This window comes from Haliaeetus leucocephalus, unplaced genomic scaffold, assembly GCF_000737465.1.
Source record: "Haliaeetus leucocephalus isolate CR32 unplaced genomic scaffold, Haliaeetus_leucocephalus-4.0 Scaffold224, whole genome shotgun sequence".
Classification (NCBI taxonomy): Eukaryota; Metazoa; Chordata; class Aves; order Accipitriformes; family Accipitridae; genus Haliaeetus; species Haliaeetus leucocephalus.
Window position 1 is genome coordinate 122,400 of NW_010972660.1, and position 27,030 is coordinate 149,429.

At 39.7% G+C, this 27,030-nt stretch overlaps 1 protein-coding gene across 4 annotated transcripts in view; it reads right to left on the reverse strand.

The window, feature by feature from the left end:
- CLUAP1 (clusterin associated protein 1) overlaps nt 1-27,030 on the reverse strand; it is a 70,859-nt gene that overhangs the window by 37,157 nt on the left and 6,672 nt on the right. The window contains exons 4-8 of one of the 4 annotated variants that reach the window (XM_010566994.1): nt 26,517-26,696; nt 25,312-25,407; nt 11,396-11,479; nt 9,207-9,340; nt 7,876-8,017 (exon numbers count right to left, since the gene is read on the reverse strand). In XM_010566994.1, the coding sequence (XP_010565296.1) occupies nt 7,876-8,017; nt 9,207-9,340; nt 11,396-11,479; nt 25,312-25,407; nt 26,517-26,696 (636 nt within the window). Of the gene's footprint in view, nt 1-7,875; nt 8,018-9,206; nt 9,341-11,395; nt 11,480-18,358; nt 18,412-25,311; nt 25,428-26,516; nt 26,697-27,030 lie in introns of those variants that run through there. The other 3 variants (XM_010566997.1, XM_010566996.1, XM_010566998.1) reach the window with 3 other exon arrangements.

The window sequence follows — 27,030 nt, forward strand, 5'->3', positions numbered from 1 at the left end:
AAAGGTTTTTCATAATGATTTTTACGTGTTGATTGCTGGGGGGGGGAATTATCTGCTTGATCAGTGTTGCTTCAAGTGATCTGATTGTCTCCTATTTTGAGGGAATTTAAAGCTAGATTTGTGTTACATAATTCACACATCTAAAGTACTTATGAATATTCAAAAGCATAATGCAGGCTGACAGGGAAGGCAGAAAGACCATAATATGAACAATCCACTTACTCTATCTTCTTACCAAATAAAACTGGATAAAGAGAATACTTAAAACCTAAAAGGCAGTACATTCAGAATACACTAAATACAGACTGTTTTCATGCAATGTTTCTTCTAGAGCGGAGTCACTGCAAAAGAAATTCAGTGAGACAACCTAAGAACTGAAAATATTAGAAACCAGATAGTGTCTGATTTCTATTTGTGAAAGTCATTCATGGATTTCCAAGCTACACTATCAATAAGAGCCATTACATCTCATACTTCAAAGAAGCAATTGCTGGCATGACAGAGAAACTCACCCTGACTTAGTACACTGCAAAACTTAGTAGATACTCTCCCTGTGTTCCTTCCCCAGTTGCAGAGTATTTCATATATAACAGAATTAGCACAGTTTTACAACAGCAGCAAGGAAGAACTAGACTGAGTAGCCTATGCAGGGGCTTTATATCCAAGCATAGCACTAAGCCCTGATGTACAAGGAACCTCTTTACCTCTTCTGCTAAGGAGTTAATGGGCTGCTGAAGGCAGAATATGAATGTTTCCATTGCTCAGAAAAACCTACAAGTGATGATTACAGTTTTAATAAATTCTTGTTTGATCCCTAAGTCTGTGAAAAAGTAAGTTCTGGAGTCTGTCAGACATGAAGAACTTGAAGCTGTGAGTCAAATGACCCCAAATTTGGGATCCTAAGGCAAGTTTGTTCACCCATCTGGCACATCAGATGTCAAGATAATCCTGACAAACATGTGCATCTCTGAGCACTGAGTTGGTTGATCCAATTGATATCAATTGAGCTGATCTCAGTTGTTTTCATTTCCCAGAAAGTTTTCCTATAGCTTTTAATGGGAGATAGTATCAATAAAGCACCAGGAGCAGGTAGGCACACAACTACTTCAGGGCATTTAGAGGTACCTCTGAGAACCTAGATCTAGTTGCCATGGTATTGGTAGGGGACCGCAGGTTTTTGCTTCAGTGGAATGAATGCACAGAGCAATGCTTCCATCTTTCCTAACGTGCTCTTCACATGCCCTCCCACCTTTTCTCTACCTCCAACTTCTCCTTTTGCGTCACCATCATTTCTCAGGCCAGCAATTTCCTCTGTCTTTATCTCCCATTCTCCGTTGTCCCTACCCTCTTCCTGTGCATCCTCTTCCTCCTACTCTATTTTTTTTCACATTTCTCCATTATGGGATTTGTGCGTCTCAGTGCACCAATACTGTCATATTTGTATACCAGACTAAATGCCAGAATAGAAGCAATCAACGATTAAGATGCTTGTGCTTACTTTTACATCTGATATTCAATATAATTCAGCAACACTGGACCAGGAGTGCTCTCCTGGTAGCTATAAAAATGTTACCAGTCATAATTCAAATGTACATTAGCTAGAAGATTAAAGACTGTAACCAACTGCTTTTCATATTAACCTTCTGTCTGGCTATTTCAGTAAGCAGACATTGCAATGGGAATGTCTAGATTTAATATTTCAAATGGGATAGCTCAATGCAAAAAGACATGAAAAGCAGCAGAACCAAGGAGTATCTTGGAGTGCAGCAGAACTCAGATATCCCTATCATAGAATCATAGAATCATTTAGGTTGGAAAAGACCTTCAAGATCATCGAGTACAACCATCATCCATGCCCACTAAACCATGTTCTGGAGTACCTTGTCTACGCACTTTTTGAATACCTCCAGGGATGGCGACTCAACCACTTCCCTGGGCAGCCTATTCCAATGTCTGACAACCCTCTCAGTAAAGAAATTTTTCCTAATATCCAACCTAAACCTCTCTTGCCTCAACTTGAGGCCATTTCCTCTCGTCCTATCACCAGCCACCTGACAGAAGAGACCAGCACCCACCTCACTACAACCCCCTTTCAGGTAGTTGTAGAGAGTGATAAGGTCTCCCCTCAGCCTCCTCTTCTCCAGACTAAACAACCCCACTTCCCTCAGCCACTCCTCATAAGACTTGTGCTCCAGGCCCCTCACTAGCTCCGTTGCCCTTCTCTGGACACATTCCAGCACCTCAGTGTCTTTCTTGTAGTGAGGGGCCCAAAACTGAACACAGGACTCGAGGTGTGGCCTCACCAGTGCCGAGTAAAGGGGAACAATCACCTCCCTGCTCCTGCTGGCCACACTATTTCTGATACAGGCCAGGATGCTGTTGGCTGCCTTGGCCACCTGGGCACACTGCTGGCTCATACTCAGCCGGCTGTTGACCAGCACCCCCAGGTCTTTCTCTGCCAGGCAGCTTTCCAGCCACTCTTCCCCAAGCCTGTAGCACTGCATGAGGTTGCTGTGACCAAAGCGCAGGACCCGGCACTTGGCCTTGTTGAACTTCATACAATTGGCCTCAGCCCATCGATCCAGCCTGTCCACATCTCTCTGTAGAGCCTTCCGACCCTCCAGCAGATTGACCCTGCCTCCCAACTTGGTGTCATCTGCAAACTTGCTGAGGGTGCACCCAATCCCCTCATCCAAATCATTGATAAAGATATTAAACAGAACGGGGCCCAACACTGAGCCCTGGGGAACACCACTTGTGACTGGCCGCCAACTGGATTTCACCCCATTCACCACAACTCTCTGGGCTCGTCCATCCAGCCAGTTTTTCACCCAGCAAAGAGTACACTTGTCCAAGCCATGAGACACCAGCTTCTTGAGAAGTATGCTATGAGAGACAGTGTCAAATGTACCTATTCAGAATAAAGCATCTGCTTCAGGTATGGAGCTTTGATAAAAAACCCCATCAGTTTAATGAAAAGGGGGTTTTATTTGGGGATGGTGGGTTGCAAAGTGAAAGTCACAATACATACAGTCTGTTTATTTGGGTTTTCCTTGCTTAATCATGATGGACTGCTTACTGATAGTAATATCATAACAATGAAAAGAAAAATGGTTTAAGCAATCCCACACCAAAGATAATGACTGAGTGGCTTAGAACACCCTCTTCCATGTGTCCACCACTTCATGGTAAATGAATGAAAATCTCCTCAGAGGAGATTTCACAGCACTAGCATAAAAGCAGTCTTAAAATACCTTAGGAAAAGTAGCTGAAGAAGAAAGTACTTCAGGGATGACCTCTGAGAAGCACAAGAAAGAATAAGCTTATTCTGCCTAGAGAAAAGGCAAATGCTAAAGGATATTGGCAAGTTATTCTGGCATTACACAAAAATGCTTTTTTGAACTGTGTTGTCCTTTAAAAGAGAGGCATTCATTTATGGTCCATAGAAAATTTCAACCCCCAAATCTGAAAACCCCCGAAATTTTGATTTTTAGAGCAGCCAAAGTTCTAATAGCTTTCATGTCTAAACATTACAAACAATTTCATCTTAAAAACAGGATAAAAATTAATGAAGTGTGCTGAATCTTTTTACAAAGTAGAAAAATAAGAACAAATCTTTGAGGAGATATGGCACATAAATCCTTGCTTCTGCAGAGAAATGCAAGAAGATGGATTAATTCCATGAGCAGCACAAGAGAACAGAAACAGAATAAAAGAGGTGACTGAAAATGAAAAAAGGCTAAGGAAACTGCAAAGACAAAAGACCCTTATTTAAATTCCTCAGGTCCAATAATAAGTAGTGCATGACAGTTTGTCAGTAAGTGTGAGCAACTCACTCAAAGGAGGAGTCATGTGAGGACTTCTGATATCTCCACAGATGAGGGTTGGTAACAGACAAGTAATTTAATCTTTTTCATACATGTCACATGGGCTTCCACATCAAATGGGCAGGTGCTCTGCAGGTGGTAATTTCATCATCAATTAACTGTTCAGTTCTGGCAATTCATTTGGTTCAGACTCAACACCAAGCCTTTAAGTTCCTTTTAACACAGACAGAGATTTCTCAGTCCAGTGCCTGGCAGGAGACTCCTGCCGATTGCTCTCCAACCACCGCTCTACATTATTATGGACACCGGGAGGCAAAGGGAACAGGAGGCCTAAGACAATAACAGGAGCTACAGAGTGCTGCTCTCCATGCAACTGTACACCTACAACATGAAATAACAAATGAAAAAAATCCACACAAATGACCAGCGCTGCAGGCTGGAGTGTTTCAGCTGCTCAATGTCACTTAATTAAAATTGTGTGCTTGGGTACAATCTTTAAATCACTTTTCTAATCAGGAAATGCGCTCTGGCCCAGGTCATTAGCTGCGCAACGTCAGCAGGGTACCAAAACAGCTTTGAGTCTAAGTGCACTAGAGATTAGTCTCATTATTCAGCAATGGACTCTCATAACAAAAATTCCTCCTAAAAACATGCACCTAGTCAAGGAAAGGGCTCCAGGAATCACTCCTCAGTACTGAACAGTACACGGAGTGCTGGATTAATCTAATTACATTGCTGTTGCTTTCTTCCAGCAAGCTATTTAACAAAATACACAGCGATGATAAAAGAATTGACTCTCACTTCTACTACAGAAGATAATTAAGATTTGTTTGGTGGAACAAAAGACAAATCAAGCTTGAAAAAAAATCAACATAATTTTCAGTGGTTTTTGACAGTTGGAAAGAGTGTGTATTAAAATGGATTAAGTGTAATTATGCTCGTTACTCCTTCCTCTGTTGATTCTGAAAATGACATGCGATGATAAACTTTAGGACAACATGCAGCATCATTTTGGAGCAAACTACTTTTTTTTCCAAGCACGTAATAAATGACACACAGTTTTGCTTCATCAACAAGTAGCCAAAGGCAATGAAGCACCAGCTGAAAAGCAGATCAAGACTGACAGAAGAAGTGAGAGAAATACCCTGGTGTTCCAGGTTGGCAAGAGACTAATCTGAAATGGATTAAACAGTGCACCATCTTTTTAAAATAAAAAATATAAAAGTCCCCGCAATGGTATGGAAATAGGAGTGCACCAGCAAGTCTCTTGATTTAGTTGGGACCCAGATTCTTCATCCTCTTTCAGTTACCAAGTCCTGGAGCCTGATTTTGAGCACTGATATCTCATAATGACTTCAAATAATAGTTTGGACTCCAGCACTCCTGAAAATCTGCATGTAAAAGAGACACACACATAGCCTCCTCTTCTACCAAAGCAACAGCTTCTACAACAAAGCAGTCATGGCTACTTGAGTCACTGTACTGCTGACCACAAAGAGATGGTTACAGTCTCATCCTTTAAATATTCTAAGGTTTTTCTGATACTCCAATGTTCTGTTCTTAATCCCCATGCTCCCTCTCCAGTTCTGAAGAACAGCTGTCAAATGTACCTTTTTTTTCACCTTTTTATTTTTGGTCTTCCCAAACACTCCCTAGTGAAGAGATTTAACAGACTAATAGGGAAGTGAAATGAAATGATCTCAGGATACTTTCAGGGTTAAGCTCAAGCTATAGAACTAGATTTGACAGGTAAACTTCATGCTGGTTTAAGCTAACACAATGTATTTAACAGATACAGGGTTCAGCACAAGTAACTTGATCACTTGAGGTCATAGTTAGAGACACCCAAGTACAGATCACCAGACATGGCAAGAACGCATTCCAAATGCGGAAGACCTGATGGCATTTTGCTTTTAGCATAAAACACATCTCAAAGACATTTCCAGTTCTGATGCCTGCTAATGCATACTGCATATAACAAGTGATAGAAGTGTGCGGAGAAAAAACACATCTTTTTGTCACAAGCTTTTATACTCTATAATTCTGCACAATGCTGAAGCATTGCTACCTGCTGATCCTAGTAAATGAAAAGCCAGACCATATGGGTAGATTTCCAGGTGTCTCACAGAAAGAAGGAGACAAAGGAAAATAAAAAGTGCTCTCCATATTCTAAGCATGAGCACAGCCCTGAATGACAAAGGCTTTTTCTTTGTCTTATTAACTTTTAACAAAAATCCCCTGAAGAGCTGTACGCCAACTCATTACTAACTTCTGTGCATGAATTTATAAACAGTTTCAGGTAGCTCAGTTCAAAACATTTCTACTTTCGGTATTAAGTCTCAAAGGCATTTGAACAGAAGGGCAAAATCAGATTTTAGGCTTCATTTCAAGATTATGGTTTAATTGAGGACTTTTTTTTTTGGCCAGAAATATGGGGAAGAACTAGAACATCATAAAACAAGACACATGAAAATATCAAGCTGACTACAGATTAGAAGTATGTGAAATAACATCTACAGAGACAGTGCTTATACAAAGGGAGGTTAATGGGAAATTGGTTCACAATGATTAACAAGTTGTCAAATGCCCATGTTACCTTTTAGAAGACAGGTTATTTTATCCCTCAAGCAAATACTGCAGCAAAGTATTTGAGACTTCTCAACAGAATACACTATGCCTTTTCCTGTGTCCAAGAGGTGATGGAAATTACCATATTTTCTCCAGACTGCAGAATGGCCTGAAGCCTGGTTATGAAGTCCCCTGTACATTGTACTGTGCGGCTTAGACACGCAGGAAAAGAGTGCAGGCAATCATCAAAGGGGAGGCTTCTCAGCACCATCAGTTCTATAGAATGACAAGGCTTTCTAAAAAGATACCTCACAGATGCAAGAGAGACAGGTTATAGGAGAAGGGGGACTATAAAGTTACTGAGCCTTATTTGCAGCCCAAGCACAGGTCACAAAATTTTACTGTACGTAAACACAGGTATGAATACTTTAAAGGGGAAGGCTAAAAAACTTGGGGTCAAACTACTTTGTTTTCACATCAGTAGACACATACAGACACAGCAAAAGCAAAACATGCAGTCACAGCCAGACAGAAGGAACATTATGCATAGCTCTGCCATATTTCTGCCAGGAACAAGAGTAAGTTGTGTTGACAAAATAAAACATGATCTGCATATGAAAGATAGGACAATCCAGAAAGAGGAAGTACTGGTTAACTCAAGGTATAGCACACCCACCAGTATTAAGGTCCAAGGGGTGATCATTCACTGAAACATGTTTTCAATGAAGAACAGAAGATACACTGGGTAATGACTGTGAGAAGGATGAAAAGCCAAGTTAAACATGAAGCTACAGGAAGCTGAATGAAAGGTTGGCTGAAAGCACTGCAGTCCAATAAATACCCAAAGAAAAGTATGGAGCAAGACGAGATACAAATACAGATAATCCAGCAGGATACAAAATAGAGAATCGCACTGAACTGATACAATTCAGCAAGTCAAAAGAAAACAGAATTTCTGCCAAACAAAACTGCAGAGTATGTGAGAGAGGATTCCAGCATATCTGATCTTTTCACTGATACGCTTTGCTGTTTTCATTGAAGAGGGCTACCATGAGGAAATTGAAGAGCCTTGTGCTGAGAAACCCTCACACATCAGTTGTTGGCAGACGATAAAAAATAAGTGCCTAACAACTCTTAGCACATACATTGTATGTAAGAAAAGAAAAGGAAGATTAGAAATGCTGAAAACATTCTTCGTGAGCAAAAAACATCAACTGAAAATGAGTTCCGGGAGTCAGAGACTGGAAAGGGGCATCACTACACTGGTTTAACTTCACTAACTCAAAAAATAAAGCTGTATTATCACGCTTGTCCAAAAGCAGTCACACTTACTGGATTGTCAATAAACTGCCAGTCACTCAGAGCTGGCTCTACAACTAGTAATGTGCTGCTTTGGCAAAGGGGTATTAAAACATTTTTTGTTATAAAGCCAAGAACTACAGGATATACAGGCTTGCTGAGCATTTCTAAGCTGTCTTACCTCAAACATCTCTTGCTCTATCTGTCGATGGTCATCCAGGAGCTGCTCCATGTAGGTCAGATTACGGAATTTTTCTAGATAACTACTGTATTGTTTCTGCAGTTGCTTCTCAATCTTCTCATACTCATCCATAAAAGCAGGACTGGAGAGAACAAGCACAAACTACTCAGCAAAATATTGACCCATATATGCAGAATTCTGAAATAAGCATTTTTGGTTTTGCAGCTTCCTTTCCATGTCTACTAAACCAATCTAAAAGGACCTTTGTTTTTAAGGTTCCACACTACTTCAGAGACTAAAAGCATAAGACAAAAAACTTCATTAAGCTATCCTGCAAAAATTACATGTAGCAAAGGAAAGGTTATTGTGTACCCACTACCATTTCCTTTCAAACAGGCAGAAAGGCAGCATTCTGGCCCCTTTAGCAGGCAAATCAAAGTTAATTATCCTGCTGTTTTATGACTCCAAAAAAACTAGCTTGTAGCACGGCTGGTAAATCACCTACTTCGCTGGAGATTTACTTGCTACAAATCTGTGCTGTGTCATTACAAGCGTAACTAGACTTAACACCAATAAATGATGATGTCCTTATACTACAGAGCTAACCGTTGCACCCCAAAGAACACTACTGCTGCTTCACATTTACCTAATACACTTCCTCCAAACTATTACTGATCAAAACGTGTATATGAATCAATGTCATTCCTTCCACCAATCATTTTTCTAATATTTCCTTTTTTTTTTTTTCATATTAGGTCAAAAATAGAGCATGATCTTGTAGATTGTATAAACTTGCAGTTTAATTAAGGGCAAGAAATCAACCTAAACTGTGAATCTGAACATCTTGATTTTATGGCAGGCTGTATCACTGCCTAGAAGAACTGATCCTAATAAGGGATGCATAATGAACTTTTTTTTTTGGTGGCTAAGAATGCTAGAAGCCTCTGGGAACAGAAGGAATGTTTGCACCAGTTGCCATTTTCAGGAGAATTAACTGACACAATCTATGTTTAATGACAAATGAAAAGACAAGACATGGTACCTGATCATTTTGTACAGCTCAAGCAGCAATTAAGCAACCCCAACAAATAACATTCTGGCCACTTTTAACAGCCCTGAAATTCTGATTTCAAATACATGGTAATGGAAAAATGAACAATTACAATCCAGAGTGGGCATTTCTAGAGAAGGGAACCTCTCTCTTCCACAGGCCATCATCTCAGTCTCATTACAGACTTCACTCCTTGTCGCTCTAAGCATTAACAATGCACAGTTCCATCATTTATACTAACACTCATTTACGCAGTAGATAATCAGTTCATAATCTTTACCGAACACTTTGTAGAGTCTGTAGCCTCTTCTGGCTTCTTTCCAGTTCCAATTTTCGTTTTTCAATCTTGGCTTCCAAACTGGCTTCATCCAAAGCCACATTATTCAACATGTCTTTAGTCTTTTGGACTTGTTCCTAAAAGAGAAGGATGGTGAACCATGGCTTGCACTGGAATAATTAGAATTATCTTTCAGAGCTGAACATTCTTCTGTATAATCTCACATCTCATGTTATCAAATAACATTGTAACAATGAGCTAGAACATAAACTGGCCAGGCAAGGAAAATTAAAAAGTTCCTTGTGGCCAGGATAGTGAACTAACTGGACATTTACGAATTTAAAATACCTGATTTTTTTCCCAGACATTCTAGAAGAAGAATAGAAAAAAAAAAGCCATGGCTTGCCCTGGGCTTTAGCTTTATTTTTCCTTCTCACTGCAAAAGCAGTAAAAGATAGGAAGAAGCCTCCTCAAAAAAATCTGACATCTCTTGATGTGGAGTATCTGAATAAACACAGATGAGAAATGTGTTTACTTCTTGGTACTATTTTAGGGAATTTTAGGTTTCCATAATTTTCTTTTTTTCCTCTTCAAGATAAAGGTCACTTCTTTATAAAGAACTTACTCTGCCTGAATATCTGCATCCTCTTCTAATTCTTCCTTTATCCATCTTTTCAAAATCTGGGAAGCATCCTGAACATTACAACACGTGCTACAGGAATCAGGAGGGGGAAGTGGGAATATTCCAGTTTATTAAAACGAGCTGAGTACATTCAGTGTGCTTATGCTCAGGAAACCATGAGCATCTTTTGAGTGAGAGAGAGAGAAAGAGGACTTCACCCTTGCTGAAATTCCAGCAGTAACTGTAAGGTGCTGCTCAGCTATAATAAGTCATTTCATTAACTGGTCCAGAACTAAACCAGCTGAGGTATGTGTTATTGCGATTTCCCAAGAAGCCAATTGCTCTACCCTGCTGCTGTTAGTTTATTAGCACTACTGCAGAGAATAGCAATGCATAGTAACATTTAGAATTCATGTAGACTGTGAGTAGGAGCAGAAACATAAGGAAAAAATCACTTGGAGTATCTATTGATTATGCATTGGCTGTTTAAATCTGGAACTCCACTCCTTGTAATTATACAATTGGACTGGACACAGTTTGCAGTTAAATAACTTGTAGTAATCACTAGGGTTTAATTAACGGCCATACTTGCACAGAGGCTGTGAGTGCAGCTAATGGTTCAGAAATACAGGAACCCAAGCGCTTGAGCAAGGACAGTGTGGCCAAGTCTGGGAGAACCATAATGATGCACTGGCATGGCATTAATTAGCACAATGCCAGCTCTTCTCACCCCTTGGCCAGCTCAGCTACCCTGCTTCCAGAGCCCAACTGCACAACTCCAGACATACCAGCACATTTTGAGCTACCAGGTACACCCCTTGCAGCCCTGATTCTGCAAAGTTTATGTGGCTTAGACAATGAAGGTGGGATGTAGATTTCTGTGCTGATTTGGGCAATTTTTATCCCTCCTGTAGAGCTTCTGGGGCTACTACTGAGCTCCTAACAGAGGCAGGGAATACAACTAAAATGTGTTTTCTCCCAAGAGAGAGACCAAGGGAGGCAGTTTTTTGATGCATCAACTGGAGGAATGTTTCTGCACATAGAACCAACACAGTTATGCAGTGTGACAGTGACAGCAGAGTGGATCTCAACATGTTCTCCTAGGTGCTGCTGCTAGCATCATTTACCCTTTCTGCTGCAGGCTGTGATTTCCGACTGCCAGCTCACAATCATCTCTGTGCCAACACCTCATTCACTCAGCCAGGAAAGTTATCAGTTTCATTTAACATGCTTGTTCACTTTGAACGCAACAAGTTTCCCAAATAAACCACAAGGATCATCAGTGACCATATTCATTACCATGACAGAAGGAGTCATCACAAACTGACCTCTGCCTTGATGAACTTGTGTTCACACATCTGATGTTACCTAAAGACCAAAGACTGCACTAGCCATTAACTGAAGTTCAACATTACATTAACTAACCAGGTGCAGCACTACTTGGTCCAGCCAGCTGAAGGTGATGTGTGCTTTGGCACTCTTAACCCTAGGCTGTTGATAAAAAGAGTTATGTTCTTCTTGCAGGAGAGGAATGATGATTTTCCAATTAAATAAATACCATTTTGCTTACCAGAACACAGTCAATGGCAATTTTCATCATCTTCTCTGCCTCATTTATCTCCAAAGGTCTGGCAATAGATTCTGTTCTTGCTTCCTATGAAATAAAAATACATCAATATATTTAAACACTACACAAAGGAACTAATATATGCAGAACTGAGGGTGGTCAAGCAACAATGATACAATCATCTGCATAACAAATGGAGTAGGATTTAGTGTTTATTCACCAAGGCTCAGATGATTTAAAGAACAGGAGATGATGAAAAAGTCAGTTAAGTGAGGCTGAGATTAACATTGAGCAATTAAGGCATCTTTTCAAAACAAGATAAGTGCTACTGTCTGAACTGCAAGTATTCTTGAACACAGATTTTTGGAAACTGCACTGTTTATTACATGTTAAGCAAGTTATCCAACACAGCTCAGAAGATTTATCATCTTTACAACACGACCTGTGAAAGCAATAGTTTAGGTAGATGAGCACAGTATCACAAAAATTGTGGAGCAACAAGAACTATGAACTCATCTAACTCTGTCAGGCAGCTGGGACAGTCAGCAGGTGCCTCCTATGCCCATATGAAAATCAGATGATGCAGATGTATGGGTTTCTCTGATTCTGATAACCAAGTGGTTCGGACTCCTCAAAAAGAAACCACCCAGGGATCCTTCTTTAGATCCCAAAGGATGAAAAAACCTCTTCCACTTTCAGCAGCTTTGGGGACAGATGGGCTTAGGGGTATCCAGCATGCACTTGTCTGTAAGATGTCTCACAACACTGACCTGGTCATTATATGAAAACATTGGATTACTTGTTTGCTACTGGGAGGAGAGGAGGGAGACTTTTGCAGCTACATGTCCTTAAAATCATCTTATGTTGGCAAACCATTTGGTAACAGGTGGATAAAGATGGAAATAGCATCTCTCTAGAGAACATCTGACTAAGAACCTAAAAATGCTTTATACACATTGCAACAGGCTGTACCCAGCCTACTACAAGATGAATTCTGGAAAGCAGATACAATTACTTTGTTATGTTACCATGCCAGATACTCCAGATTGCGTAGGTAAGCAACTAGCACAGGCAGCCTAGCTCGCTCCCAACCAACTCAAGTTCAGGGAGTTGCACAGTGAACCCAACCAGGGAGCTCATCCAGCCAAAAGCAGCAGCTTTTTGTGCTGAGCTTATTCCTCTGCTGGATCAGTTCCCTGAACGAGCCTGCCACATGCTGCACGAAGGCTTTTTTTTCTGGCACAGGAAAAGAAGTAGAAGAAATATTATGTTGGGGATAGCAACAGGAGCTACATTTGTTGGTGGCAGTGACAGCTTACGCTGCCTAAAGTGCTCGTGAACATTCTCCTGTCCACAAAGAAATACAAGCTCCAAGCAGCAGAAAGTTAATTTGGCTGAAAATAAGATACAAAGAGTCTGCACAATACATATTCCTGAATAACTCCACAGGTAGACACTTTTGGAGGAAGACCGCACAATAATAGTGTAGCTCAGTAGCTATTCTGAGAACATTATGCATTTAACAAGCTCAACAAAATGCCTATTTATTTGTGACGACTTTGCCTGAACTGAAATGGCAGCCAGATCAGCCTGGTAAAGACACTCTCCTGCCAACTGTACTCGGTTCTTCTGATGGCAACAGTAAGATCTCTGCTACAGAGCGAACATATTTAAGAAAAAATAGTTTATCACTCAGCAGGGGTAAGGAAATTATTTTCCTTCCCACTTTCAAAAGAGATAAAAGAAACATCAAGGACCTTAGTTTTTAATTATAAACAACTCCCTTATCAATTTCTTCTCAGTAGCCTGGTAAAACACCCACAGAACAGGCACAAGTCACTGCAGTGTGTGTTGGGTCAGGGTAACTGATGGGTTTTAGATATACTTGTGAGGATCTACCCTATTAAGGTAGAATAATTTATACAAGCTTAATGTCTTTACTACCCATGGAAGTTTCACGTAAAGACCACAGCCTTCATGCAGAAATCCACATCATTTTCTAGAACAAGGCTCAGTCCTACAGTCACACCTGCTTGGAAAAATGTGTCAGGCCAATGAAGAGTAGTGTAAAAGCAGAAATTTGTATTTTCAGACTGCTGAATCAGGGCTAAACTGAAAAAGGAGAGGGTCAGGGCAATTAACCTCCTCACACCCCAACAGACCAAGAGGAAAATCCAAGTGGACTGTTACAGCTTCCATTACAGTGCACTATTATATTAATATATAATGGAAATATATTTGAAAAATAAATATATATTGAGGGTAGCAAAGCTGTTGAGAAATTTTTAACGGATGTTTGTAACAGCTTCCCTGAGTATCCGTCACTGGGCAATTTCCTGTTTTCCTATGAACACTCTCAAAGAGAAAACTTATTTTTAATATGTCTTTTCAGAAAAGACCTTGCAACTGGCCATATAGAAGAGGATTTAAAGGAAGGCAGATCATATTAGAAAAATAAATACCCCACAAATATTATGAAGACATTAGGAAAAACATTTACTTCAAAATACCAGAGTTGGTTAATTTAAACATTGTTAAGCCATTAGCAACTTAAAGAAAATTGATTTAACAAAACCACTTTGACTACCTCTGACTCCACACGAGCAACTAAAGCACATTTTTCCTCCAGCCCAACTCATCCTCACTAGTATTTCTTACCCAATATAAAATACGCAGTAACACAACAACTGAGATTTTTAAAACCTGGCTTTACACAAAGGCTCTTCTGTTCATGCTTAAATCTGTGGATACAAATAGGCTGTATACTTGAAGGCAAAACCAATTTTCTAAATTTGTCCAAATAGCAGGTATTACATTGCCACTGGCTGTACTCACAATTCTTTGTGCTCAAAAAAACTGGGCAAATGAAACTGAGCTGAAAAATATGGCCTCCTTAATTTTCTTTTAAAGTAATGTACTCTTTGCAATTAGGCGTACTAATCAGAATACACATTATAATACACAAGAGGTTTCCTTTAAATTAACCATTAAAAATAGAGTTCTCAGAAGAGATGAAAAATATAGAAAAAAATTATCAAGGCAAGAGGAGGTAACAAGCAGAACAATTTAGGACTATGCCTGTTAATTACAACTTGAGAAAACACCTACATGCAAAAACAGAGAGGTATTCATGAACAAGCTGATTTTTTTACCTGCTTCCTGTTCAAAGTGTCCACGAGCTCCCCGGCTATAGTTTTACATGATAAATACTAATTAAAAATCAGGGAAGCCAAGTGTAAAATTATTTTTGATGAACTAAAGCTGACAGTTATTAAAGAAAACACATGAAGGCACACAAGAGACACCATTTGTTGGCATTATTTATGCTCCCTGGTTGGTCTAATATTTGGTGCTGCATGGAAGGGCTGAGACTTTAATTCTTCAAGGTTTGAATCTCACTTTGGACAAAACCAATTGGAAGTACTAACAAATTAGTTGGCTAGTTTAGACTCAAAAACTTCGTTTTCTTCAGAAATGAGAATATCATTACAAAGTAAGAAAGATTTCTAATCAAAGACTAGCTGACTGCCCAATCAAGCAGAACAGAGCACAGCCTGAAAGGACATTCCCCACAGGACATGGAAAGTTAAAGTGAAGCCAGTTTTGCCCAAATTGCACAAGTTTTGGCAACAAAAGTCAAGATAAATTTGCTTAGAGCAAAACTGTACTGTAGTCATTTCAGGAAATAGCACTGGTCTTAAAGCCTTCAAAATTCCATCTGTCTGAAGAATTTACTTGTCTCAAATCTGCATCCCTGCTGAGCGATGGTCCCCTGGGTCAAACACCAGCAAGGGAGAAGGCCACAGCAGATCGTCAGAGCAGAAGCCCAAGGTCCTGTCCACAGGAATCGGACCAGCAGCCAGCCTTCTGGACCAGGCAGTGAGCTGCGGTTCTGGCCATTTGCTGCAGCAACCACCTTTTGGTGGAGAAGTCAGCCTGACACAGGACCATAAGTTACTGTTATTCTCACAACACTCAGTTTAGTGTTGCAGTACAGCTTCTTTCTGCCAAAAGACAACAAAGCAACTGGTTCACCTAACCAGAAGTTCTACCTCACTCAGCAAAAAAGCATCCTGTAGGATACAAATACAGAGATAGTAACCTTATCAAACCTTCTTGCAGCTTCACTGCCAAACATCCAGGTAAACATGAAAAGGCTGGTTCAAATATAAAATGCAGAAACGCAGCACAGGACTTGCCTTTCCTGTCACTAAAGACCTGTTGCACAGAGGTCTGCAGCCGTAAGTTTTCTGGATATGGAAACACGTGGATCTCTCTGCCCCTCCAGGATCATTAGAGAATACCTATCTTTTATTGGAAGTATAGTACCTTTTAGGGTATGTACACAATCTCTGAAATATGTGGTAATATGCAGGTAACTCCATTGCCTGAACAAATGTGTCCACTGTCATCTTCCAGGGACGCCCTAAGTCTGTATTATATTTGCCAGCCCTCTTCAAATGTCTTGGACACCCTCAGGCATCTGAAGTGAGACTAGGTCCCTATATTGCACCTTTATTGCAGATTAACAAAGCACAGTACAGCTTTGTCATCTTCCTGAATAAAAAAAAAAAAAAAAAAAAGCAACTCACCACCCCCCCCTCCAAAAAACCAGCCCCAAAACGAAAAAACAGATAAAAGCTCCTGCAAGTCTGGATTTCAGCCCACTTGCATGTCAAATATAAGACAAGAAATATTCTATACTGACAATTAAAATTGTTGAGAACATAAGACAAAACTCTTGAAAAGCATCAAGTATTAGCAGTAAACACTACAGAGGGAACTGGTATGTTGTCAAGTATCATATGGGCTCCACAAACCAAGTACTGGCAGAGTCAAGATACGGCTCCTAGCACCTTCTGACCTTAGCAGAAACTGGTAACAGCAGACAGCACTTTCTAGGTACACTGTACCTTTCCATTGCGTGCAAGGTGTTACAATCCAATTCAGAATCCTTATATGAAGAATAATCTTTTGAGTCCATTCTGAAATCTAGAAGCACTTCCATGGACTCAGTTGTAGCTTGGCTCATTTAGCTTAAATGTCAGACCTAGAATGGGAAATAGCTGTACTATTGCTTGGCCTTCTGCTGAAACCTGAAGAGCTTCTCTGCAAGTCAGCCAGCTGCCAAGGTAGCAGCAGTGGTGCTAGCACTTGTCTATATGTGGAGGTTCCTGCAAAGTGAACTAAGGTGCAAATTTCGAGCCCGCTTGCTACTTTGCATTGTCTTGCTGAGCAAACATGTTCATGTGCAAGAGATAAGCTATTCAACTTCATAGAATCACAGAATGGTTTGGGTGGGAAGGGACCTTTAAAGGTCATCTACTCCAAGCCCCCTGCAATCAGCAGGGACATCTTCAACTAGATCAGGTTGCTCAAAGCCCCGTCCAACCTGACCTTGAATGCTTCCAGAGATGGGGCATCGACAACCTCTCTGGGCAACCTGTGCCAGTGTTTCACCACCCTCAGCATAAAAAATTTCTTCCTTGTAGCTAGTCTGAAACTTCCTTATACCCCTGTTGATACTCCTGTCCCCCTGGGTGCTGCGGTGTTAACGTGGAACACTGAAGTCATCCTAAATTCACACATTCCCTTGCTGCACAGTAATGTCACCATGCAGAAAGCCAAATACACTTACCAGCCACAAAAAGCAGGGGCAGGAAGACGCTACCATCTCTGCAAATGCGCTCCACCACTTCCCTTACTGAGAACTTTCCCCCAGGAGCTTTATACTTGGTTAACAATGAAGAGCGACTATTGCAAAAAACATTTTGCAAATATGGCCAGTGAAGCATTTCCAACTGGTAATGATTTTCCATCATTATGCCTCAAAAACTGATAAACCAGCTTCCTGCATGCTTGATGTGTGGATAAACGGATGCACGTATCTTCTGAACTGCAGTAATGAACCAAGGCAAGGAATTAAGCGCGACCAGCACACAAGTCACTCACAATAAATGTGGTGTAATATACATATATATTGATGTGCTCAAGGTCTAGCAGAGGTTTCTAAACACCTTTTTTTGTGATAATGATAAGAAATGAAAGCTTTTTTCTAAAACACTGGTCTTGCACCAAACATTTTTTGACCACAGGTTAAATCCTTCCTTGTTCTGCAGGAGGTCGTAAGCCTGATGCATACAAAAGTTAACCTCCTCACTCCCACTGTTGCCTTCAGTCTTAGTCCAGGAAGCATGACATCCCCTACTCCCTGCAAACAGGGGTTTTGCAACTACTGCTGTCTACGCAGGCAATAAAGCTCTCCCTTTGAACAGTTTATTATTCAGGGAGTTTACTAACACACACTGTGATCACATTTGGCCAATATAGGGAATGGACCATTAGGCATCATTATATATGAACAGGAAGGTACAGGAGGGACATGAAAAATAATCCGGACCTTCTGAAGGAATCTGATACTTCCTAACAGCCTATTTTCCTCCTCAAGAAATTAAAGCTCAAGATAATTGAGAATTTTGCTGCACCCAGGCTATGCTGCTTTCTTGTATGCTCGTCTCAGCAGTCCACAAAGGGAATCCACAGAGACATTTCCCTACTCAGCAATGCACAGCCCTCAATCAAAGACAGTGTCCAAAACACCCTGGCTATCCCAATGTGTAAAAAGCATGCCACAAGAAGAACTGAGATGGAGAACCAACTGGAAAGCATATTTTTTCTACAGACCAAAAAGAATCAGAAGGCCTGCCTAGCCAGATAAGTACTCTGAAAGTATGCTTTATGACAGAAGAAATCCCTTACAAATGCTGGCATACAGACTGCTGAGGCAAGAAAGGAAACTTTAAACCTTTCTGACAGGCACGAAGTTACACTGCTCTGTTTCCTCCACACACACCCCTCCAAGTCCACCGGTCTTCTGGTTCAAGAGCCGATTCCACTGAATTACCTTCAGCTCACAAACCCCAGCACGTGCTTACTGTTATCTTCCCACATCCTTGAAAACCTCACCTTTAATTTACTTCATGTAAGGTTTCATGGCACGCTGCATCAGTAAAGCTTGGATTAGTCTACAGGGTGTCACTTAACCAGGAGGTGGTTTGTGACGTCTCTTCCAGAGTCTGGCAAGACAACAAGGAACATATCTCTTCTGGCAGAGCAAAAACAAGTTGGTGAGTGAATTTCCTAACATAAAATGATAAAAATGTCCTTGGGCAGCATGGACAGGTGGGAGCTTGTTTTTTGTTTTTTAAAGGGAAAAAGAGCAGGGTCTTTAAAAAGGCAAGACACCCAGTCAGGCAAAAATCTTTTCAGTTTCCTTTATCCATGTTCTTCTGTAACAAAATTAAAAATAGAATTTCCTTTCCTTGTAGGTAACATATAAGAAAAATTCAGGAAGGGTTATGATTTTCTTAGGAAAAAAAAAAGCAACAAAAAGGACTATATTTTTCAGCAGCATCTTTCAGACTTCGAAGATACATGAAGACATCATGCAAAGTTGCAGCAAAGGTAGGAGCAGCAATACCACCCAAAGAGATAGTTTAAACTTTTAATTCACATCAAGCCTCTGACTTCAGCAAACATTGCTACATAGCTCAGGTTTCCATTCTCAGCAAAGCTTAACCAGCAGCAAGTGGAGTGGCTGTTGTATTCCAGCAACAGAAATACTGAATGGCTCTCTTTGGGCAGGAACAAAGGCATTTAAAATAGCTAAAAATAGCTAAAATTATTGTCCTTATATTTAATCCAGCACATTTTCCTCTTATGTAATTAAAATTTTGTCATGGCTGTACTTGTGCCTCATGAAGGAAGGCTAGGAATAATGAACAACTGAAACCTCACCAGATATTCAGAAGACAGTGTTTCTGATTTAGCCCAATTAAGTGGAACTTCTTGCAGACTCATACAGGTTTTGACAAATGCCGTGACATACAAAAAATGGTTCAAATGCAATTTTCTTCTCTGCCAAACTAGAACAGTTTTTCAAAACAGTCTAGAACTGAGCTACAAGAATTCAGATCTTCCAACTAGCTGACAAAATTATCAATGCACTGACATAACTGGTCCCCAAACTGCAAGGAGAAATGTGCCACCCTTCAATTTATAGCTGATGCTATGTCTTCAAGCTAAATACTCCTGCGAAGTTCACTACAAAATCATTTCTTACATAAAACACATCCACAAATGTTATATCCATGTAGCATACAACCATGGTTATGGTTAAAGCAATCTAAAATATAGGACAGTATTGATTCAACTATATCTTACAGTTGCAAGGTTTAATTTTGTCTTCCCACTTTGCAGTAAGCCCTTTTCCTCAAAACTTATAGGTTAGGTTTTGGTTAGAAGCAGGACAGTTCAAAAAAATTGAAGCAAACTAGGTAATTCTCCAGAGTTCTGGCAATTTCGAGTTACAATTTTCCACTAGAAATCTTATGTGTGGCAACTTTGTAACCAAAGCACAGGAAATGAGGGAATTAGTTTACCAGCCTCCCCCAGGCAGTATCTCCTACCCAGAACTAACATTTGGCAGATGGAAAATGTTTCCAACGTTACAAATAAAATAATTTTTTGTAGCTAACTTTCAAAGAGTACTAAATAATGCAGCCGTCACTCAAATCAGATCTACCTCTCTACAGAAAGAGTAGGTGGCAAGCTACAACAGTGTGAGCGGGGGGAGGCAGGGAGGAAGGGTTCTTTTACCATAAAGCTGTGAATAAAGAGATCTAAGTTAAATGTCCTTTGTGGCAACTCTTTTTGTTGTAACTAATACTGTCTCAGTTCCACAGCTGGATCTAAACACCTTTGGCTCTCCTAAGAGTTTAATTCAAACGTTTCACAAACTGAAGTCAGTAAAGAGATTATCAATGACTTCCATCAGTTTCGGAACAAGCTTATACTGTGTGCATACGTAACAGTAACACTCCTAGCAATACCCTGTACTTAGAAATTTACCCTCCATAGACTGGGAAACACTTTATCTGGCTGTTAAAAGCTTTAATCTAAAAAATTACACAAATTACTTTATTTACACAAGAGGATACACAGGGAATAAACAGTTTGTTCAAGGTCACAGATGGAGTAAGTGCCAAGAGGAGTGTTAGAAAACAGACCCGCTGCATTTGCCTGTCTTCAGCACAAGCTAAGTATATTAGAAAAAAGGACTATTTTCATCTTTCTTCAGTTTTACATGGCCTGGAGCTAATTAAGAGGTAAATAAAATGCAGACAACCTTGAGAAGGTCAGAAATCTTTATGCCTGCCACCAGCACAGAGGCAGTTTTATTCTGGAATTTTTTTGCTTCATTATCTTACTGCATCTTAATAATTCAGCAAGTCTAAGCAAGGCAACTTCTTGACAGGCTCCTGCTAATGTGTCCACAGGACCTCTGGCAGATGCAAAATGACAGTCACTCAGAGTCAGTCAGCTTCACTGAGGTGTTATAAATAGCTGTGAATTTTTCCTTTTGGATTTCAGATGTCCAATGTATAATAACTCAGGAGAGTCCTTCCTCAACTGATGAAAGTCATTACTGCTTTATTTTGTGCTAAGGAATTATTCGGATCACCTCCTCACCCCTCCCTCTGATCAAAGATTCATCTTGCCATTTTCCCCATGATCACCAGCTGTTATAGGGTATAGAGGACCACTGACTTTTCAAACATCTTTTGGCCATTTACAAGACTGCAGCAGTTAGTTGCGTAGGTCCAGAGGCAGCCACCACAGGTGAAACCCGAAGTGAATGCACAGTGAAGTGGTGCTGCATTTTGCCTGAGTACTGACATTAATTCTGTTGCTGCTTTTCTTGATTTTGAGCTTGACAGGCTTAATCACAGCACTGGTATTCTCAACTTCTATTTCTTTTAATCACCCTAAGTATTTAGCATAGTGTACGAAGAGAAAGAAATCCATACAAAATCTTGCATCCCCACCTCAAATCCAAATCAAACTCCACCTTCCCCATCCAAAAAAAAAAAAAAAAGCTAAAAAACACACTAAAGAAAACCAGAACTCAAAGTGTCTATTTACTCTTCCAAAGCTAGTTGTAAATATTCTGAAAATTAAGGCTACATAGTAATATAATGCAGAGAAAGTCCCCCTGGCAGTAAAGGAAACAATGAAGATAAAGACATACATCTTCGTGCATAGAATTTGCTTTTCAGCTGGGGAACTCACTGTGTCATACCAAAATTCATTCATCAACTCCACTACACTCTATGAATTCCAACTTTGCAATTTCTATGCTCTAAGACTTGGACCAGTAAGACTGGAAACTGCAAACTATCTTGGAAATGTAAGGCTTAAATGCATTTTAAAATAAACTTCTCTGTCTCCACAATTGCACTGCCACAGGACAGCAATAACCTATGCTGTGCTCACCCACAGTTGGCCTAGAAGCAACACAACTTCAATGGAATTCAATATTTAACTCCAAAGATCCTCCAATCCAGCAAGGCTTTTCATCCCTTTCCCCCTTAGTGCTGAATTGCTCCCCAAAGTTAACTGGGCCAAGCTCCTGTTTAACAGTTACCTGACAGTGCAGGTGACACAGCCATAGTAACACATATGCATCACCCGTACTTCTCCCCCTCCACATCTGGTGCTCCACAACCCACTGCATAAGTTGGGATCCACTGAGAGCGGGAAAGGAAATCTCTTTACCTATCTTCAGGTCTGGAACCAAATGGCTTCTCTTCACATTTAAGCTTTTTGCTGCTTTAGGATTGTTAATCAGGAAATGCCTTCCTCTTCTTTTTCAAATATAAAACCTGGTTTCTTTTTTAAACCAAAATTTACATTTGTGATTTTCATTTAATGAGAAAAGTATAGCTTTTGGTTCTTTGGGTTTCTCCCCCCAAAAATCTTAACTAACAGCATCATAGTCTGACTTCAGCAAATGAAAACCTGTAGGTTTTGTTTCTTCTGATGTTCTTAAATTAAAGGGTTTTTTACATTATACATTAAGTTTGAAAGTAGTTTACATATACATAAGAACTATATATTCAGCCAGGAAATAAAGGCATCAGAAAAGCACAGAACCACATTTCCAAGAAAATGAATACAGATTCAAACTCTTCCCAATAAATACACACATGTATTTAGATCAATATGTATCTACAATACATCTAACAGAACCATTCCATCAAACTCTTCTCTAGCTGAAATTTGTTTTCATTCAGAAAGCAATTTATTTAAAAAACTGTTCTATGACTTGAAAGAATAAAATTTATCTAATGTGTAAGGCTTTTCTAGACAGTTTCTATACAAATTATGTGCAAAAAGAACTCCAATAAAGTAAGTAAAGCCTGTGACACAAATTAGTCAACATTCCTACAGGAAATAATGAGGTTTACTTCACTTTTTCTCAATGATCCTTTCCCAAAAGCTGCTCAGACTATGAGAACAGACTTAGTCAACCCATTAGTGCCAAATGCTGGCATTTCCTTTATAGTTGCTGGAAAATGAAGCCATCTTCACTTAGGATAGAAACAAAATATACCATCAGTCTAACTAAGCCTAGGTAGCAAGATACTTCATTTAAATATTTGGAAATGGATGTATTAGGAAAAAAAAAAAAAAAAGAGGTTCAGGGAACAAAACTACCATGTTTTCAAATTCATTAAAACAATATCACAGCTGTCGATGCATTTTAGTATATGCAACAGGCTTCAGGACAAAATGTAACAAAAAATAAACCATACTGCTCTCCTACCGCCTTTAACAGTGCAATCCCTCTGCTAGTGCAATTTATTGTGTGCATTACTTAGCCGTGCAACATCAAAAGAAAATAAGCAATGGAAAACAATAATCTTCACATTAAAAAATAGGAAAAGTAACCTTAGATTAATGGCAACTAATGTGATACCTACAGACAAAGCTCTAATTCCCCATACAAAGTCAGAATTAACACCCTGGCATTGGGTGGGAAGAGCAGGCAGAGGATGCCATCCCTGCGATCTTCTGAGCACCTCACCAAGTCTCTGAAGGATCCAGGAAAGATGTGTGAAATGAAGAGGGGCAATTCCTTACTGCCCTCAACACTAGCTACTTAAAAAGAACTGCAGCCCCACTGACTTCTGTGGGCATTATCAGATGGAAGAAAACAGCAGCATTTGGCTCTAAGCCTCTCATTTGATGAGCAGATTTCATACTTTAAATGAAAGGCAGAGCTGGGTGCTTACAATTAAAAAAGGAAAACTTGACAAATTCCACTGAACAACTGGTTACTGCAGCGCCATGCCTTTTACCATGAAACCTATTTGCTTTGCTACAGGCTCAAGTCTCAAACTTGTCACACGCTTATGTACCAAACTTGGCATTTAACACACAAGCCAAAACCGGGTTCTTCAGATTTAACAAATCATTGAAGAAGGCTGGAACCAGTCACAAATCAAAAAGGAACAGAGCATGAAAGTCTCTTCTGGTGCTCTCTGGAGGTTCTCACTGTGTCATAGTGTCATCTTGTGCTTTTAGGATATAAACTCAGACCAAATGAGACAGAAGCAAGGGTCATCTTTCCTAAGACAGGATTCCTTAAAAGACCACAAGTTCAATCTGTCAAACCTTTTCGCAAAACATAAACTGCGTACCTGTATGAGAGTAGTTAGCTTCATCTTGTACACCCAGTCATTACGCCACAAGAAACATGTACTCGCTACAGTATATATGAAACACCATCATTTTAGCAATTGCACCTTTAAATAGTCTTCCATTGAAGATTTCTTAATGGGCCCAATGAGAAGTGGCTGCACTGAAGCATTTACTCAGCTCTTGATTTTTCATTTCATGCTTTCAGCACTGTGCACTTGTGCAAGTCCCTTTTCTAAGGCCCAGTTCTAAAGTCAGTTGGACTCCTAAAAGCCTTGATTTAAAGTGGTTAAACAACACCCAATTTCAAACAAATGCTTGAGTATTTTTAAAAAATGTTGCCTTATACTGACCTATACTTGAGTTTTTAGTGGAGTTCTTAGGGATGCTGTACAGAGGAAAAAAGGGTTTAATGCTCCAAAGCAAGTATTAACACATTAGGTAGCATTTGTGTGAAAACTATTGCAAAGCCAAGAAATTAAGCAAAGAATGCAAGATGAGAAGTGACTGATTAACGGTTTTGTGACAATCGTGTATGTTGAATTAAATTGGCTCATCACTTCTCTCTCCCTTTTGAAAGATTAATGACTTTCACACTGCTGCATACCATGCTGACTTACATATCTAGCAGAAAAGGCAGTATTCCACAGATAATCTTCCCTGTATATCACCTACCCTTTGAAACAATTGTACTCCATCAAATAAGAATCTGGGAGCAGTACTCGTCAAGGCACACAGTCTACGGCTCTTACAGGGTGCACTTCCTACAGCTCAGATACTGCAAATCTGAAGATTACCAAAAACAGTCCTAGAACATTCAGGTTTCCCTTCTTTAAATGTCTATTTTCAGAAAATGAATAACCTCCAGCATTGCAGATAAATGCGTTTAAGAAAATAATTGAAAGACTTATTGGCAGTGTTTCAGGGCACTTCCGTGACTTCATGCAACAGCTTGTGATTTTACAACTAAGCTGAAGAAAATGTACCCTGCAGGCTTGCAAGGCCCTCAATTACTCTAACAGAAATAATGAGCCTTACACTTGCAAAACTAATGGCATTAATCATTTATCTTTCAGAATATATCTCTCCCCACCACTAAAACGTATATATGAAGTTAATATTTCCAAACAGTTCTACAGAGAGTATTTCAGTTTCCTGCTAAAGAGAAAGTGCCAAACTTGTTCTCTCAGGCTTACCACAATCCAAGTATGAATATGAGTGGGAAGGAAATGCAAACTTTCAGACCCATTCCTTCAAACTCACAGAATATTGATTTTAGATGCAGCCATTAAGAACTACTGATACCTTTTTTCACCTTTTTCCTTTGCAGCACCCAGTGAACACAGGTTCTTACACAGTCTCCAGTGTGTACTTACTCTTAGTTCAACTTCTTTGCCAAGTAAGTCATACAGACTTGCTCCTTTGGAGGTGATTTCGGAAGCAAGCTGTCTAGCTGCCTTCAAGTCAGCAATCTGGAAACACAGCAACAGGACTGAATAGCAAAAGAGAATCCCAAATATCACAAAGAAAATCCACAACAGATTTTTCCCATTTTGATGTTAAAATTGCATAGGAGGTTAGCAACAGTGGCTGAAACTCTACTACAGTATTGAAGAAGTTGTCCACTGGAATCACAGTGAGCCTATCTCTTGGCTTTAAAATGGCCTAGATGAGGCATCATTTAGACATAGGCTTCTGGGTGAAACCCCAGCCACTTTAGGTCAACAACAACAACAAAAACTCCTCAAAACTGTGACTCAGCCAGTTGTTGGTTCATGTGCTGCCCAGGGCAAAGGGAAACATCACCTTCTTCATATTCAAAAGTAAAAAGTATATACACCAAAAGGTTGTGACCAGCATATTGCATAGGTAATGAATATTGATCATCTACAAATGTTTTTTCATAACTTCTTCAGGTGCTTTCTTCAGAGTCACACACCAGACTGACCCAGAGGAAAAATCACCTGTGGTTTTGGCATTTTTTTCAAGAATGATAGTATTATTGCCTAACATGCAGGCATGACATAGTATAACTATAAAAGAATCAAAGACTAAAAATATTAGAACATAGAAAAGGTGCTAAAACTAATAAAAAGCAGTAACAGGAATTACTCTTATTTAACAAAGCGTTGAGGTTTTTTTAATATGTAGAGATGGCATTTATTTTAAGGGCTTGAACAGCTTTGATGTCTGTTAGGGTAACATGAAGATTTCCCTTTCCTTCAATGCAAATGGGCTGAAAACCAACTTTCAATCAGTATTTTGCAAAATCCTCCTGTTGCAACAAGGTTAGTAGATAGAAAATAGTCTTTATTCCAGCCTACTCCAATATTTCTATGATTTCAACAGCGGTCCAAACCAAAGATAATCAATTTTGTGCCAATGTTGCCTTGTATTAAGCTTCTGGTTGAGAATTCAGAGATTAAAACAAATCATAACATATAACAGAAAGTACAAGTTAAAACCATACCCACTCTCTTGCGAGAACATTCTCCACTGAAGTTTCAGATAGAAAATGGATTTGTTTTTCATAAGTTAACACCAAACCCCTGCCCAAAACAAGAGTACAAGTTCTCCTTACTTTTGAGCCAAGATCAAACTTTAACTTGCTGCTGTCTTCCTCGCTCACATCTGCACGTTCCACTCCCTTGGTATTCATAGCACCATAAAGCACAGAGGTGACCTTTAGCAGTTCCTTCACTGCATAGCCATCTGCCTGGTAAAGCTTCTTAGTGTTGAGCTTTATGTGAACTTTGGTAGCCTTTGGGAAGAAAGAATGAATTCATCGTGTCACAAAGAACAAAATCCTCATTTACCTCTTCACACTTCACTCCAAAGCTCTTTTGGGGAGCACCATGCTCTGCTTTGCAGAAATAAATCTTCATGTTTGGAAACTCAAGTTTGCCTCATCATATTGCTGATGTTTCTAGAAGAAATTTTTCTGAAACGTGCACTTTCTGTATGTCAGAATATTTGCAGATAATTTCCAGAATGAAAAAACTCAAACTATCCATTAATTCTTCCCTGCATGAAGATCAGCAAAAACCCTGTGTGCCACTTAAATTCAAATTAAGTTTAAGTGGAATGTAAGTGCT